This window comes from Clinocottus analis, unplaced genomic scaffold, assembly GCF_023055335.1.
Source record: "Clinocottus analis isolate CAN_PGR_092001 unplaced genomic scaffold, fCliAna1.0.p SCAF_17, whole genome shotgun sequence".
NCBI classification, from domain to species: domain Eukaryota; kingdom Metazoa; phylum Chordata; class Actinopteri; order Perciformes; family Cottidae; genus Clinocottus; species Clinocottus analis.
This window is the reverse complement of record NW_027175898.1, coordinates 7669885-7686529: the sequence shown is the minus strand read 5'-3', so window position 1 is coordinate 7686529 and position 16645 is coordinate 7669885. Positions and strand designations below refer to the sequence as shown.

General features: G+C 41.0%; 2 protein-coding genes across 7 annotated transcripts; both read left to right on the top strand.

Moving 5' to 3' along the window:
• Positions 1–1162: 1162 nt before the first annotated feature.
• hspa4l (heat shock protein 4 like) lies at positions 1163–8560 on the top strand. 3 transcript variants are annotated; one of them, XM_068580410.1, is made up of 20 exons: positions 1163–1293; positions 1400–1565; positions 2522–2579; positions 2724–2864; positions 3077–3199; positions 3286–3385; positions 3622–3755; positions 3842–4086; positions 4170–4246; positions 4339–4490; positions 4632–4738; positions 4942–5075; positions 5319–5515; positions 5644–5718; positions 6097–6240; positions 6334–6459; positions 6557–6664; positions 6844–6963; positions 7275–7436; positions 7526–8560. In XM_068580410.1, exons 2-20 carry the CDS (start codon positions 1459–1461, stop codon positions 7712–7714), a joined length of 2499 nt encoding a protein of 832 aa, XP_068436511.1. In that variant the 5' UTR covers positions 1163–1293; positions 1400–1458; the 3' UTR covers positions 7715–8560. The 3 variants fall into 3 exon arrangements, with proteins under 3 accessions (XP_068436511.1, XP_068436512.1, XP_068436510.1); XM_068580411.1 differs by having other exon boundaries at positions 1163–1369; positions 1449–1565; XM_068580409.1 differs by having other exon boundaries at positions 1163–1565.
• A 1305-nt stretch (positions 8561–9865) lies between these two features.
• Positions 9866–16477, top strand: plk4 (polo-like kinase 4 (Drosophila)). 4 transcript variants are annotated; one of them, XM_068581127.1, is made up of 16 exons: positions 9866–10048; positions 10716–10838; positions 10983–11078; positions 11380–11475; positions 11959–12073; positions 12185–13163; positions 13246–13337; positions 13638–13963; positions 14062–14166; positions 14271–14373; positions 14462–14611; positions 14717–14945; positions 15445–15547; positions 15640–15768; positions 15856–15962; positions 16080–16477. In XM_068581127.1, exons 1-16 carry the CDS (start codon positions 10019–10021, stop codon positions 16189–16191), a joined length of 2895 nt encoding a protein of 964 aa, XP_068437228.1. In that variant the 5' UTR covers positions 9866–10018; the 3' UTR covers positions 16192–16477. The 4 variants fall into 4 exon arrangements, with proteins under 4 accessions (XP_068437228.1, XP_068437227.1, XP_068437229.1 ...); XM_068581126.1 differs by having other exon boundaries at positions 10650–10838; XM_068581128.1 differs by having other exon boundaries at positions 10417–10838.
• The last annotated feature ends 168 nt before the right edge of the window (positions 16478–16645 follow it).

Sequence of the window (16645 nt, the reverse complement as noted above, 5' to 3'; positions counted from 1 at the left end):
CTTTGAGATGTATTGCATGGCTCCATGTAAAATGCTTACTTTATTTCGTGAAAAAAGCCATATGACTAAGGTTAGTTATTCCCTGTTGGTTGTTTTTAGGCACTTTGTAACTTTAGGCAAAAATAACAGTCAGTAAGTGGTGGAAATGTACTCAATTATTATATATGCAATTAAAAAAAAGTAATGGTCAATTTACTTAAAGTATCTTTGTTAATGCTACTTTCTGCATAATATCAGAAGGAAATATGGCAGCCTTCTTTTAACTTCACTGCACTTGTCTAAAAGTAATTGTTCCCAGACCCTTTGCAGATGGGATTTTTATTCATTTTTGAAGTTGTACCTCAACTTCCATTAAAATGCTTGTTTCCCATTAATGTTACGAACAATTTAATAATCATATCTAGAAATACATGAGAGAAGAAAAGAAGCATGTAGCCTATGCTTTACATACCCTGAAGTATTTCTTGCGAATAATACATGTGCTATTATTGAAATATCATCTTAATGCAAGACTTTTTACACAACAGTATTATTATTTGTATAAAAGAAAAGGCTCTTAGTGCTTCTTCACTGCCAAGTGTACATTTGTGAATTTGGATATGTCATGTTAAAATAAAACACAAAAATACAATTCAATTAAATAATCATACATTTAAATAATACACAGAGTAACCTGTGTTGAAGAGATATTCAGTGATGCAATGCAACAGCATAGGATGATGATGGTTCATTTGTCTTATTCTTTTCATATATTAGTTACATATTATACATATGATCTACATCTTATGGCCTGACCACACTTGTGTCACCGGTAAGGGTGTTTCCCTGTCCAAAGCCTTTCAGACGGACAGCTTGCACGCTCCGTTTAAATGTAACGCTAATTTCACAGATATAACTGCAATGTGCACGCATCAGTCCTAAAAGCACGTGAGATGTAGACGGAGACTCTACTTGACAGCTCCAATCGAGAGCAAACATCTCTGTAACGCCACTGCTCTCGCTCTCCTGCCTGTGACGTATTCAACGCTCCCCTTTCCAGGGAGTTCTAGATTTTTCTGTTCTCAATTGCTCTTTCCACCAATCACGTACGGGCAATGGGTGTGCCGCAGCCAATCACACACGCGTGGGGGCGGGTCGGAGAGAATCCGTGAGTCTGAGCCAGAGCCGCCGGTTGATGTGAGGACCGCCGAGGAGAGGGAGAATCCGTGCTGGACATCGTCGCTCCCTGGGATTACTCTGAATGAGTTTGCTAAAAAAAAAAGAAGCTTGACTTACATAAGAGCTAGTAATTGTGTTAGTACTCCCTCAGCTAGCTTTCTCGTAGTTGCTCAAAGCAGAGGACACGCTTGATTACAATTCGTCATTATATGTAACAGTTTTATTTTGTCTCCCCTCGTAGTTGTCAAGTGCGTCGTTGTGCAGGATAATTTACAGGAGTTGCATTTCAGAGCGCTCACTATGTCAGTGGTCGGGATTGATGTTGGTTACCAAAACTGTTACATCGGTGTGGCCAGGAGCGGGGGCATTGAAACCATCACCAACGAGTACAGTGACAGATGCACCCCGTGAGTATAAACACTGACCGTCATCACCACCGTTAAATGTGTGTTTGTTACGCAATGATCGCAAACAGGGGGCGCGCTGGCTGAGCGATGATGATGATGATGGTGGTGATGATGATGGCAGCAGGGGTGGCGGCTGTGATGCGGCCTCCAGCTGTTGGCTTATTCCCCATCACAGCAGGTTCACGTAGGTCAAAATGTCGCGTGTGTCGGTCTCTTTCTGAAAGGACCCTTGCAATCAGTTGACGTGTCATCCAAAAAGTTGACTGAGATGAGTAACTTAAAGACAACATGTTGTTAAAGAGGTTACAGACCATGATAATATGGCAGTGCTGTCTGCTGTCAAGGAAAATAAATAGGTTATTGATTCGCCTATTAGGGCCTGCCAAAAAGATACATCCTCTAGGACCAGCCCAGAATTACCAGGGAACTGAATGGTGTATGTTTTATTTGTAAAAGATGTCATGAATGAACTAATCTTACAATACTAAGGTTCCTGACTCTGGGGGACATAGCAGGCTAAATGGAGTACATTTGCTGCAGCATCCTGCAAACTAATAGTGAATGGGGATATTTTTGTGGCAAGGTGAAACTAGGGAGTGTCTTGTCACTGCAAGTCAGTGTGAAATGGATCCTTAAACCTTGTATGACCAGACACATTTATATTTGTCAGTAAAGGCAATGGTCTGTCTGCTAAAATCCATTGTATCAGTTGGGGAGTTAACATTGTTTTTTGTACAGGATGAGCCTATTTTTGAAGGTGAACTGTTCTGTATCACTGCCCTAGTTTGTGGTTCTTCCTCAGACTCCCTTGTAAAATTTCCTAAATCGAAATCTCTCAGCACTCGACATTTGATTCTGTCTGCGACATTCAGTCAATTAGAGTTCTGCCACCACATCTGCTAACAGGATTGTTTCTGCTGTAGTTTAATTTTCTGATGCATTTGTCTTCCATCAAGGGCTTGTGTATCTTTGGCCTCCAAAAACCGCATGATCGGAAATGCAGCCAAGAGTCAAGTAAGATCATGGATGGCAGTTTGTCTAATTTTTGTAATAAATGCAACATTACACTGAAATGATTGGATAAACTGTTAAAGTTCTCTTATTGATTTTGAGTTTAATAGTCCATAGTTGAGTTTTATGAGTGTCCTCTTATTTCAGATAACAACAAACTTCAAAAATACAGTCCATGGATTTAAAAAGTTCCACGGCAGAGCATTTGATGACCCATTGGTCCAAGTGGAAAAACCCAAACTGCCTTACATCTTACATAAATTGCCCAATGGAAATACTGGAATTAAGGTGAATTACAGTAGAAACTTACAACACGTTTGTTTTTCCCTTTTTTCTCTGACCCTGACCATTTCCCTTCTGCCACTGCACACCTTTGTTATTGAAATTCAACCGTGATGCTGATAAGTGAATGGGATGCTCAGTTTTGTTTTGTAATTCACCTCCAAACAACCTTTAGCCTTTAATTGGCCTTGCAGGTCCTAATTGCGTCATGTTTACAGGTGCGTTATTTGGAGGAGGACAAAGTGTTCACAGTAGAGCAGATCACAGGGATGCTGCTCACCAAGCTGAAAGAGACGTCAGAGAGCGCGCTGAAGAAGCCGGTCGTGGACTGTGTTGTCTCTGTGAGTGAGGAAAACATTACAGAAGACCATGAGCATGATTCACAAAGTAGTTCAATACATATTGAGTTGTGCTTTTTGTTTTTCAGGTCCCAAGTTTCTTCACAGATGCTGAAAGGCGATCGTTGTTTGATGCAACTCAAATAGCAGGGCTGAACTGTTTACGGCTTATTAATGACACCACTGCAGGTCAGTGTTCTTTGGGAAATTGATCACAGTGCAAATTTTTGAATGGGTGCAAAGAACAAACGTGCAAAGGCGATTAGTTTGCATGTCCAGCGTTGTAAATTTCACTAACTTGTGCTAGGTTTATATGTAAGTTCACACTAAACTCTTGCAATGCAATAGCAGAACAACTTAACTCCACCAACAGTAGAATATATTGCTTTTAATATTTGTGTTTCATTTGTATTTTATATTTGCAGTGGCATTGGCCTACGGGATCTACAAGCAGGACCTTCCTACTCCGGAAGAGAGGCCAAGAAATGTGGTATTTGTTGACATGGGACATTCATCATTCCAGGTCTCCATCACTGCCTTCAACAAAGGCAAACTCAAGGTTAGCCTTTCGCCCCATTTTCACCTTGCTTCATGCCTACACCTGCAGCTTTGCAGCCCAACTCAGTGTCAATTCTGTCCCTTCAGGTCCTCGCCACTGCATTTGACCTGTCCCTTGGCGGGCGCAATTTTGATGAGGCGCTGGTAGATTACTTCTGCGAGGAGTTTAAGAGCAAGTACAAGCTAAACGTGAGGGAGAACCCAAGGGCTCTGCTGCGGCTGCACCAGGAATGTGAGAAACTGAAGAAGCTGATGAGTGCCAACTCCTCCGACCTACCTCTGAACATCGAGTGCTTCATGAATGACATTGATGTTTCTGGCAGGATGAACAGGTAAGTTTTACTCCTTAAATGTGCATCTCTTCGGTGGAAAAAAGCATTATAAATTAGTTTTCTTCTTCATTTGCAACCTATAGGGGCCAATTTGAAGACATGAATGCTCAATATCTGATGAGAGTAGAGATGCCACTGAAAGCAGTGCTTGAACAATCAAGTATGTGCCACACATTTAGTGGAATTTGTGAGGTATATTGCTTGAATACTGTATTCAGAATCTACTCAGCCCTGTGTGTGCTTTTTGGGCAGAGCTGAGCCGGGAGGATATCTATGCAGTCGAGATAGTCGGCGGAGCCACGAGAATCCCAGCTGTCAAAGAGAGAATTGCCAAGTTTTTCGGCAAAGATGTGAGCACCACGCTCAATGCAGACGAAGCTGTCGCGAGAGGCTGTGCACTTCAGGTGGGACACCAACAGATCATGTTTTATAGTTTTGATGCACTGTACAAATATTCTGTAGCTCGTCAAATACAATGCAATTATGTGCATTTAATTATGTGATGTGTCTGTGTGTGTTTGTGTGTATGGTTTGTTTCGGTGTAGTGTGCAATTTTGTCTCCAGCATTTAAAGTGCGTGAATTCTCCATCACCGACGTGGTTCCCTTTCCTATAACTCTTCGCTGGAAAACACCAACAGAGGACGGACTCGGGTTAGGACTTTTTTCACCTTATCTTAAATGACCATCGATGGCAGTACCAATATACATAAAACAAGCCATTATATTTATCTTTAGCCTTTTCTTTATGAGGTAAACCAAGCTAGGTCAGCAAGTTTGAAAATGCTGTATTTGCTGACTGGGTTTCAACAACCTGACTGAGCTTTTTTTTTCACCTTACTGCATTTCTGTCACAGAGAGTGTGAAGTGTTCAGTAAGAATCACGCTGCTCCATTTTCCAAAGTGATCACCTTTCACAAGAAGGAGCCCTTTGACCTTGAAGCCTTCTATAGCTGCCCTCCAGACCTCCCCTACCCGGACCACAGGATAGGTAACTCTACTCATTCGGCCCTCGCAAAATCAGTCCCACCTGCCAGTAACCCACTTTTTATGGCTGGCCCCGATTGTGGCTGAGCCAGCCAAACAAATGTGTGTGTGGTGGGAAGGAGGAGAGGGGTGGGAGAGGGGGGGGGGGGGTATCAGATTGTACATTTTGTCTCTTCAGGGAATATGTTGAAGGTGTTTAATTGAAGCTCTTTAACAGACTACTCGTTTTGTTACCATCTGCCACCAGGATGCTTCTCTGTACAGAATGTGGCTCCCCAGCCAGACGGAGAAAGTTCTAAAGTGAAGGTCAAAGTGCGCGTTAATATCCATGGCATCTTCAGTGTGTCCAGCGCCTCTCTGATTGAGAAGCAGAAAGGGGAGGGAGAGGACATGCAAATCGACTCAGAGCCAATGGTGCAGAATGAAGGCAGGGCAGAAGACCAAGTAAGAGGTTTTTGCTATAAACATGTATGACATAGAAAACAATTCCTTTTGCATTTTTCTAATGTAAAATAACTGTTTACATTGCTTTTTTTAAATTATAACTCAAACATGAAATATTTTGTTATCAGACCAAAATGCAGGTGGACCAGGAAGGCCAAGCCCAGACAGAGCAGCAGAACGAGGACAACAGTTCGAGCAGTAAGGTCAGCTGGACTTAGGGACTTCATTTAGAGATATACAGACATTTTCTTTCGCCAATACCATGGTGTTGATATGTTGATATAATTCAGACATCTTGTCGGTCCACAACACATTTAGCCTTACAGATGCCTATAGTGAGATAATGAAGATTTGACATTGGTAATAAGTAACACATTTCATAGAAACATGAGAAAAAAGGGTGACAAAAATGCAAATCCTAAGATACTGAATGTGTGTAAACAGTGCATATTGATGCAGGAATAATATACAATTGTAATAACAGAAAAATGTGTGTATTAATTTGATTAAATGTCCCGTCTATAACAACTATACAATTACAAAAGAAGTTATGTAAGGTGTTTTCTGGTTTCCAAATCTAGGAGGGGGCGTCTGGGGAAAAGCCCGACGCAGCAGCAGGAGGAAGTAAACCCAAAGTCAAAGTGAAGAGCATCGAGCTGCCCATCGTGGCCAACAACATTCGACAGCTCGACAGTGATGTCCTCAATGACTTTGTGGATTATGAGGTGAGCGCTCCTGCTGGCATTACATTTAAGGTATTGCTGTTATTTCTTTGCTGCCCTGTGACATCATTTTCCTTTCCTCATCTTTCCTCACAGCATCAGATGATTATCCAGGACAAGTTGGTGAAAGAGTTGAATGATGCTAAAAATGCTGTTGAGGAGTATGTATACGATTTGCGGGACAAACTTTGTGGGATCTATGAAAAGTATATCACTGAGGATGTGAGTGCAGCTTTCTTACATATTTGTGATGGACCAAGTTTTCTACTTCTGTATTTACTTAAAATCGTTTGTTTTTTTGTTTGGCCAATAATAACAGGACAGTAACCGACTGACACTGATGCTGGAGGACACAGAGAACTGGCTATATGAGGATGGGGAGGATCAACCCAAACAAGTCTATGAGGAGAAGCTAGATGCACTTAAGGTTTGTTTTTATGTATTTTGTATTACTATTTTCAATCTCAAATGGAATTTGAACTACTAGAAAAAAGCTTGATCAACCTACTGAGCTCGATTGAAGCTAAGAGGTATATGAAAGTTTTTTTTTACGGTTTTAAAGTAAGAATAACCATCAAAATTTACGACAATTCTGCTGTTTTCTAGAGGTTGGGTCAACCCATTCAGGATCGGCACAGAGAGCACGAGGACAGGCCGAGGGCTTTTGAAGAGCTGGGAAAGAAACTGCAACTCTACATGAAGTTTGTGGATTCCTATAAACAGAAGGTAAATACTTTTATTGAGGGATGCAATGCATTTACACATCTTCTATTATTTTTCTCTAATTTGGTGGGTTTTTGTTTCTTATAACTATGTCTAAGAAGTTGCTTCATCAACCAGGTCTGACAAATTGCCAGTGCAATGCAATGTGTTTTAACTGTCTGATATTTAACACACTTGTCTGCACTTACATTTTAAAATGATTGTGTGGCATAAATGCTTTTGTTTGGGTTTGGCTTCAGTGACACCTACAAAAAAAATGTCTTGGCTTTGGAGATGTAACTTTAGTAATCTTCTTGTCACCAATTCTCCCCTAGGATGAGCGATACCTGCATTTGAGTGCTGAGGAAATGAGCACTGTGGATAGGTGTGTGAATGAAAGCATGGTTTGGATGAACAGCAGGATAAACGCACAAAGTAAACTTGGTGTTACTCAAGACCCCGTTGTTAAAGTAGCAGACATCATTGACAAAATACAGGTATGTGAATGACTATTTAAGATTTGATTATTGATTAAATTAGTAGTGAGTTTCTTTTGCCAACAATGTCTATGCTTCTTACTCACCAGGAACTGGAGGATGTATGTAATCCAAGAATCAACAGGCAAAAACCCACAGTGGAGGAGGCGCCTGAAGTGAATGACCAAAACAGTGAAGCTCATAATGGCCCAGCAGCCAAGCACCCAGCAGAAGGAAAGGGAGATGCAAAGGGAAGCCAGCAGACAAAGCCGGGCACAAAAGAGATGGAGGTGGACTGAGATCAGTGTCTGAGAAGCAAACTCTGCAATCATCACCGCGTTTACCACAACTGACCATTTAGACCGTAGAAACATCAATAATGGGACCATTTCTCAATCGTCACCTGCCACTTTTGTGGACTTGTTTTTTTGTGCCCCCCATTGGACTTAACCTTTTGAGGTTTTTGTTTTCATCCCTATGTGTGACAATGGTGTGCTTTACTCCCTCTAAGATTTGACATACTTAATAAATGAAAGAATGATGCAATAGATTAAACTCTGATTCTGATGTTAAACTGTTTCCTCTGTACCACACAGGAAGGTAGTACCCTTGGTGTTTGCGTTCCATGTGTGTTATAAGCATCCAGTAGTTGCAGTAAATCCTTTCACTCAACATAGTGCTCTCCAAATAATTGCTATTAATTTGTATGCAATGATACAAATTATATATATTTGTATCTAATGAGTTTGAATTGATGTCCATGTCTAGAAACTGTAAATACTATTTTAGTAAATAAAAGCGGTCTGCATATATAATATATGTCCATGAAGAACATATTCCCAGTGCAATGGCAATGCTTGATACCGAATCTCTTTAGTAAGCGATTGGTTGTCTAATTCCTTTTTGTTTTCTTACCTTTTTTCACAATTAAATCAAGGGATTTAAAGATGGCAAACATATGTACATTTATCTGTAAGACAAGAAAGATTTCTTAAGTCTGAAATTTTATTTTCAACAACGGAACCTGATAGAAATTAGCCAAATCCATACTTTAGTTTTGTCTGAGTGAAGACCCGGAATGAGACCAGGACAGCTCAGAAATGGAGGCTGTTACTACTGCTATGACTACTCTTATAATATTACTACCACTAGCACATTTGTTTTTTTAACAATAACTTTATTGTTGTCATTTTTATTTAATTCCAGCAGTATTTCTTTTCTTCCAAAGTCATAAATTAAAATATATATATATTTTCTTACAATTACTTTAATTTCACAATGCCAGCAAGTCTGTGTTAATCAAGACAAAGATGGCAGAATCAGTTGTATGATTTTAATTTTGAAAACAACAGCAGTAACATCTTGACAATAAATTGATTAATAGATTGAACGGAAATGAATCATTAACTATTTTGACGGTGTACTTTAAGATTATTTTTCAAGCAGTAATGCCAAACTTGTTTTGTATAATTGTACAATGAATACCTAGGTTTTAGACAAAACTCTGGAAAATTGTTTTTCATTATTTCAGTATATTTAAAACAAGTGAGTAATCAATAAAATAATCATCAACTGACAATCAAGATTCACAGCCCTGGATTAAATATTTAATTAAAATGTAAAACTATTTACATATGAAGTATTCCACCATGTCATCTATTAAATATTTTGTCTATGAACTCATTTAATTGCTTTCCCCCCACAATATATATATATATATATATATATATATATATATATATATATATATATATATTTATATATATATATATATATATATATATATATATATATATATATATATTTATATATATATATATATATATATATATATATATATATATATATATATATATATATATAATTAATTTTGATCAGTTTGGTTCTTCTTAGAATTTAACCTAATATGTTAGAAACCATATCATTAATTAGAATTAGCTTTATTGGCAATGTGTGTGTACATCTCGTCGTACATATCATATACAATAAACAAGATAAATATAAAAAAAAACATTAAATACAACAGAATACACCGAAACTAACCCTCTACATTGAAATGTACCAAGTATGTACAATATAAATATTTATCGAATAATGTATATGAGCATAAGAACAATGACAATGGACAATGCATTTGGGAAATTAGTGCAGACAGGTCGTAATAGTGCAAGTAGTGCAGATGGAGGTGTCTGTTTAATTGTGACTTAAGTTATAACTTCAATAAGCCTGCCAGCACAGATCTAATTACACTATTCAAATTCAAGCTTTACAAACTTAAATGCACAAGCGTACAAACCAAGATGGCAGGTATAAAACTAATTTTACAATTTATTTAAAGAGTGAACAAAGCAGTGTCTGGGACGGATACAAAAAAGAGGCGTGGTCAACGAGAAAGAGTTTGTTGTCATGTGACGTGGTGACGTCGACGCGAGAGTAACGGGCGGATATTTTCAAAATGGAAGAAATGGCAAAGTTTTGGAGGGGAACACAAGAACAACATTTATTTGCCCTCTAAGGACTATTTTGCCGACTACCGATGCACTCAGTCGGTTAAGGAATATTATTACGAGCCTGCATGCATCTGCAGGCCGAACAGCCGCACAATGAGCGCTTCAATCGGCGATAAGATTGAGGTGAGTCGTTTCGTCGGCTGAACGCCCCCAAGCCGTCTCCATACTAACGTTGACGTTAGCTAGGTTAAGCGTAAAGGTTGAGGTGATAAACAGCCGCTTCGCCGTGTGTTTAATGTAACGTTTCTCTATATTTCAATGTTTAAAGTGTCAAGAAAGCGTCCAATTTGATCCATTTAACTAACATGTTTACACGTTTAACTGTTCGCTAATATTGTGACGTTTACGCAATTTAATTAGCCAACTGTTAGCATTAGCTTCTTTATTGTTTTGTTTGTTGCTTCATGTCTCGAACATGTTTTATTTGTATTTATTCCTTCTTTAACTTGCTGGCATTAATATGTTTTACGTCGTGGTGCCGGGGCTATCAGCCGTGTGTTGCAGCCTGTGCACTCCGGTGTGTAACCAAACCCCAACTCTCCCGGGACGAAGCGTGTTGTTGCTCCCCAGTGCATCAGTTTGGTAGTTCACCATGCTGCCTGGAAACGGCTCCAAGTGGTCCTCGTTAGCGGGAAGAGAGCCGGGATAATTAGAGGTTCTGGTTGGCCATATGACAGCGTCAGCTGTCTGTGGCTTGTTCGACAGTTAACGTTTGTTGTGGCAGGATGTCGCCTCTGCCAGGTCGTTAGATTTGGGATTCTTGTTTCGCTGCACACCCGACATGTTGCAGGCCAGAGAGACTAGGTGTGATCAAGTTATTCATTCTATCTGCAAAAATCTCTCTGCTGACAACCAAGCCATCAGAGATGAGGAGATGAAGTGTGTATCTTATGCTCAGGAGCTCAGGATCGAGGTACCATGCATTTTAAAGAGCCTATTTGATAGGATAAAAAAATGTAATTTTAAATCTGGAAAATCATAGTTACTTTTCTCTTGCTCTGTAAATACAATGTATTGTTTGTAAAACTTATCCTTATTTTTTTTTCTCCGGCTATAGGATTTTAAGGTCCTTACACTCCTTGGCAAAGGCTCCTTTGCATGTGTTTACAGGGCAAAGTCATTGAAGACTGGTTTGGAGGTTGCTATCAAAACGGTAAGATTCACACCATTTATCTCTGTCAGTAATGTAAGGTAGTTATAGTGTGCCTCACCTGTATTGTAGACTCTTAACCAACTCCCAAGCTGTTACCAACGGGAACTGTTTGGATTATTATATCCTAGTGGTCTCCCAAGGGCTTATTGTGGTCCCTTGACTCCTCACAAGGGAGGTCTGAATAGTTCAATTTCTTTGTTGGCGACAGATTGACTGTTCGTCCCTGGACTAAACCACCAGGCAGCAGCGCGTTGATCCTATGCGTGGCAGGTGTATAATTATGTGTTGTTTCCATCTGCAGATTGACAAAAAAGCAATGCACAAAGCTGGTATGGTCCAGCGTGTGATAAACGAGGTGGAGATCCAGTGCCGATTGAAACATCCTTCTATACTTGAGGTAACGTTGACTGGGAACAACTGATTTCTTGTGATATGATAGGTTTGTTCTTTCTGATGTACAAAATGTAAAATAGACGCAAGACGATTCTGTTGGGGAAATACACTTGAAGTAGAAAATAACTTTCTACCTCCCATTACAGTTCCTCCCAAAAATCTGTGTGATGGCTGTGTTTGAGTCTGCTGATATGAGTGTTGTACTACTGTTGTCATGGTTATGTGAGGTGGACAATTTGCCCCTAGCTTCTGTTGTTATTAAGTCCAGTGTTACTGTCAGTCTCGAAGATTAACCAGGGGAGCAGGCTCTTTTGCTTTGTCTAGATAACTGGTTTGGACCACAGCCATACACTAATTTAAAGATAAAATGTGATAGTTTCACCCTGAAGGTCAAATGTGTTAAGTTTTTGTCAAACTCAAACATTGTCTGTGCCTTCTTACTTTGGCATGATAATAAATACTGTATTATGTCATGTTTTAAATTCAGCTGTACAACTACTTTGAGGACAGCAACTATGTGTACTTGGTGTTAGAGATGTGCCACAATGGGGAGATGAGTCGGCACCTTAAAGAGCGGGCAATGGCTTTCTCTGAGGATGAAGGTCAGCAACTACTTTACTTTGACAATACAATCTGAATGATATTGCACTACATTGGTTTAGTGAGGTTCAGTTTTGCATGCTTTTAATTTCTTTTACATTTTTGCTCCACAGCAAGACATTTCATGAATCAAATAGTGAAAGGAATGATTTATTTACATACCCACGGCATATTGCATCGAGATCTGACGATGTCAAACCTTTTGCTGACAAACAACATTACCATTAAGATAGCTGACTTTGGCCTGGCCACCCAGCTCAAACTCCCAAATGAAAAGCACTTCACTATGTGCGGGACACCGAACTACATCTCCCCGGAAGTGGCCACACACAGCGCTCATGGTCTCGAATCCGATGTCTGGTCACTGGGGTGCATGTTCTACGCCTTTCTGACGGGTCACCCTCCGTTTGACACTGACACGGTCAAACACACTCTGTCTAAAGTGGTTCTTGGGGAGTATGAGATGCCTAGCCATGTTTCTCGAGAGGCTCAGGACCTGATCCATCACCTACTGCAGAGGGACCCCGCCAATCGGCCCAGCCTCTCTGCAGTGCTGGACCACCCATTCATGACCCACAACCTGCTGGTTAGGACCAAGGAGCTGGCGTTGGGAGACGACGGATCCATGGACAGCGGCATTGCCACCATCTCCACAGCCTGCACCTCGTCTACCTCAGCCAGCAGCAATAGCCGCCTCCTGAGGAGAACCAGGCACATGATTGGCCCTGCCCTGCCCAACCGGATGGCACCTATTTCAACTCTTTCACGCCAGCCCAACCACGCCTGTTTTGAAGACGAAGACCAGTGGCGGCAGCATCCGGACGACAGATTTCACAGAGAGGGAAGGAGCAGGGGGGTTCATGATGGAGACAGTGGGCAGCCGCATTCTCGCTACATAAGAAGAGCTCAATCTTCAGATCGCTCCAGCTCATCTGCCACAGGCCATGGGTCAAGTCACGCTGAGCTGGGGAGATGCCACTCGGAGGAGACTCTTACTGGTTTAGATAAACCGGTCTTTCCAATGTCCTCCACTCGGCACCCATTTTTAGAGCACGGAAAGCACCTGTCTCACCCTGTGAAACAGTCACAAAAGTAAGAAGTCTCTCTGTTTATGATCATCTTTTATTTTTTTACAAAATTAAATAAAACTAACAGATTGCACTTTCTGTTTCAGTCCTGGGTATTTGTTTCCCACACAGACTGCACATCCACCAAACTCACAATTTCAAGACCTGGAGGGAGTTACTAATTGGCTCAATAATGAGGGTAAAATTGAGGTTGTTCATGTTCTGTGTGTATGAAAGATTTCAGCATTGTTCCAGCACTGTTACTTCGGTTTAATCCCTCCACTGATGTTTTCATTCAGGGAAACATTTAGATAGTTCAGTTGCTTGGTTGGGGCCACTCTTAATTATCTTTTCTTTTTAGGGATTTACTTGTAGACCTTAGACATAGAGGCTAGTATACTGACTGAATATATCATCAAACTTGATAAATTAATCTTAAAAACTCTGTAAACCCAATTGGGACCACATGTGTAACCAGAGCTTTTCAAATGTTTCTCAGCTTCTGGGCAGAGGCCCGCAGACGGCAGCGCTCACAGCAGCAGTGGCAGCTTCCATAACAGCAGAGGTCCTTTGGGGGTTCACAATTCCTGGACAGACAAGCCCATGAGCCGAGGGGTGAACCAGCACCACAACCTGCTTTCCAACTCTGACTCATACAGGGAAAATATACCAGGAGCCGAGTTCCAACCTCCTCATGGCAGAGAATTAAAGCTCCCTTCAGCCAAACCCAGCGTGGATAAAGAGAAGAAAACACTGAGAGACATAGTCCCGCCCCTGTGCGCTTCCAGACTAAAGTCTATCAGACAGAAGACCAAAAATGCTGTTGTAAGATATTGCAAATATTTTTTTGATAACCTGTTAAATGTGCACTCTGCAAGCAGTTGAGATGATAGTCTTATTTGCTTTCCTTGTGTTTCCTCCAGGTGAGTGTCCTGGACACAGGTGAAGTGTGTATGGAGTTGTTAAAATGCCACAGTGGTCAAGAGAGAGTCAAAGAAGTCCTTCGGATTTCGTGTGATGGTTCGATGGTGAGCTCACTAAATCACATTGTGAAGTATGACTCTGATGTGTTCCATATGTGACAGGTGGAGGGTTTTATAACATATTATTACATTATTATCATCTCTTTTAGGTGACAATATACCAGCCCAATGGTGGAAAGGGATTTCCTGTCCTAGACTGTCCTCCTGCTCTTCCAGAAGATATTCTGATTTGTAGCTACGAGGACCTTCCAGGTATTGTGATGGATGCATCAAACCCAGTAACTTGAGTTAGTATGAGATTAGAATATGCACGTTCATTTATATATATTTTTTGTCACAGAAAAATACTGGAAGAAGTACCAATACGCCTCCAAGTTTGTGCAGCTTGTGAAATCCAAGACTCCTAAAGTGACCTTTTACACCAAGTATGCAAAGGTCATGCTGATGGAGAACTCTCCCAATGCAGACCTGGAAGTTTGTTTTTATGATGGTGAGGCAAATGTGTTTATTGAACCATGTGATCAGACGAAGGGAAAAACTGCACTGATCTTTTTGAGTTAATGTGTAATACTTCATAATTTCTTCTGTTTTGTAGGAGCAAAGACTCACAAGACCACAGAGCTGGTGCGAGTGGTGGAGAAGAGCGGGAAGTCGTACACCGTGAAGGGCGAGGTGGGGCTGAACGGCCTGAGCCCGGAGAGCAGGCTGTATGTGGAGATGTCTGATGAGGGCCACAGCCTGTGTTTGTCCCTGGAGGCCGCCATCACAGCCGAAGAGCAGCGCAGCACCAAGAAGGTCCCCTTCTTCCCCATAACTATTGGCAGGTGAGAGAAACTATTGTATGTGTACGCTAATGTTGCACGGTATATCGGTACCCGTACGTTAAAAACAATATGATTGCAGACTGAAGGAAAGCCCACTGACACACAGAGACCCGTCTTCAAAACTTGTTTCAAAGCCACACAGATCCAAGGGAGTAACATGCACATGGCAACGCACCTTTCAGAATGCCACCAATTAATAGGCCCACACAGCCGTGTATAGGTAATGCTATGGTGGCACCATGTAGTTTTCATTAATATCTAGCTGTAGGCTAGTACTAATATTAATGCCATTTTTTAAGTGTCTAACAAGCTGGGCAGAAACAATCTGGTAAAAAAGGGAACCATACCAATGTTTTATTTATACTTGCTAATATGTGATATTTATTGCAGGTATCGTATCAAAGTCATAATTTTAATATCTTGACAACCCTTGTATACGCTCGGTTTCAATATTGCCTTGTGTGACTAATGTTGGTTCTGTGTATGTCACCCCTCCCAGGAGACCCGCCAACCCAGACTCCCCGTGCTCATCGTCCCTGCCCTCCCACACCGTGCCGCCTGATACAGTGTCACCTCCTCAACCACCCAAAATCACTCCTTCAGTGAGTGTCTCACAGCCCCACACTTCAGGACCTACAAACAGATAGATTATGATAAGATTTACCTTAAAATGTCGCGTTTCATTTATTTTCAGATGATCTCTTACAATGGGTCAGATTTTACCACAGGCAGCCTGAGTAAGAAAACCTCACCGCTGCGACAGGACAACACAGGAAAAGTGGTTAAGTCGATATTTGTGCCCAATGTTGGATGGGCGTCCCAGGTAATTGATGAAGAAAATTAAGCTAATGTTCTATAACTAGCAATTTTTTAAATTTGTGACTAAATTGTTTCATCTCTATTCACTTAGCTGACGAGTGGCGAGGTATGGGTGCAGTTCAACGATGGATCCCAGCTGGTGGTTCAGGCTGGAGTTTCCTGCATCACCTACACATCTCCAGAGGGGAGGATCACCAGGTGCAAACTGCGTCAAAAATGTGTTGTCACTTTAAGGGCTGCTGTGTTCATGAGCGCCGTTGTTACGGCAGTGGCAGCTGGGGGAACGTCTCTCATTAACGCTGGTCTTGTCCACAGGTATAAGGAGAACGAGAAGCTGCCAGAGCACGTCAAGGAGAAACTGCATTGTCTCTCCACCATCCTCGGACTGCTGGCAAACCCCGCAGCGCACCACCTCCAACCTCATTAACACTTTAAACACATTCCAGCAGCACTGAGAAGTAGCTTTAGAAACCTTTATATTGCCTTTTGTTCTTGTAAATATCTTTGTTCGTTTGTTTTTTTTACATGTACAGAAGACTAAGATTATGAAAATATATATTTTTATTTTACTAAGCAACTGTTTTGTCGCACTGGGATTTGTCAAAAAAAGTTTGTCATGTTATTTCTTTTTTAAACCGTCTACAATTCTATGAAATGCAAGATTCATAAATGCTGAGTCAATAAACATCTGGAGGCCGGGTTGAGAAATGCTACACTTTGTTTTGCAGTCTTCTCTTTGCTTTCATGAACATTTGTAGAAAGAAGTTAAAGTAATCACTTATGACCGTACGATACGGTTATAGTCTCATGTAACAGTTATTAGGTGGGTGATGTTGACTGAGACCCTCACTCCTCAGCGGTAACCTACACAAAACACATTT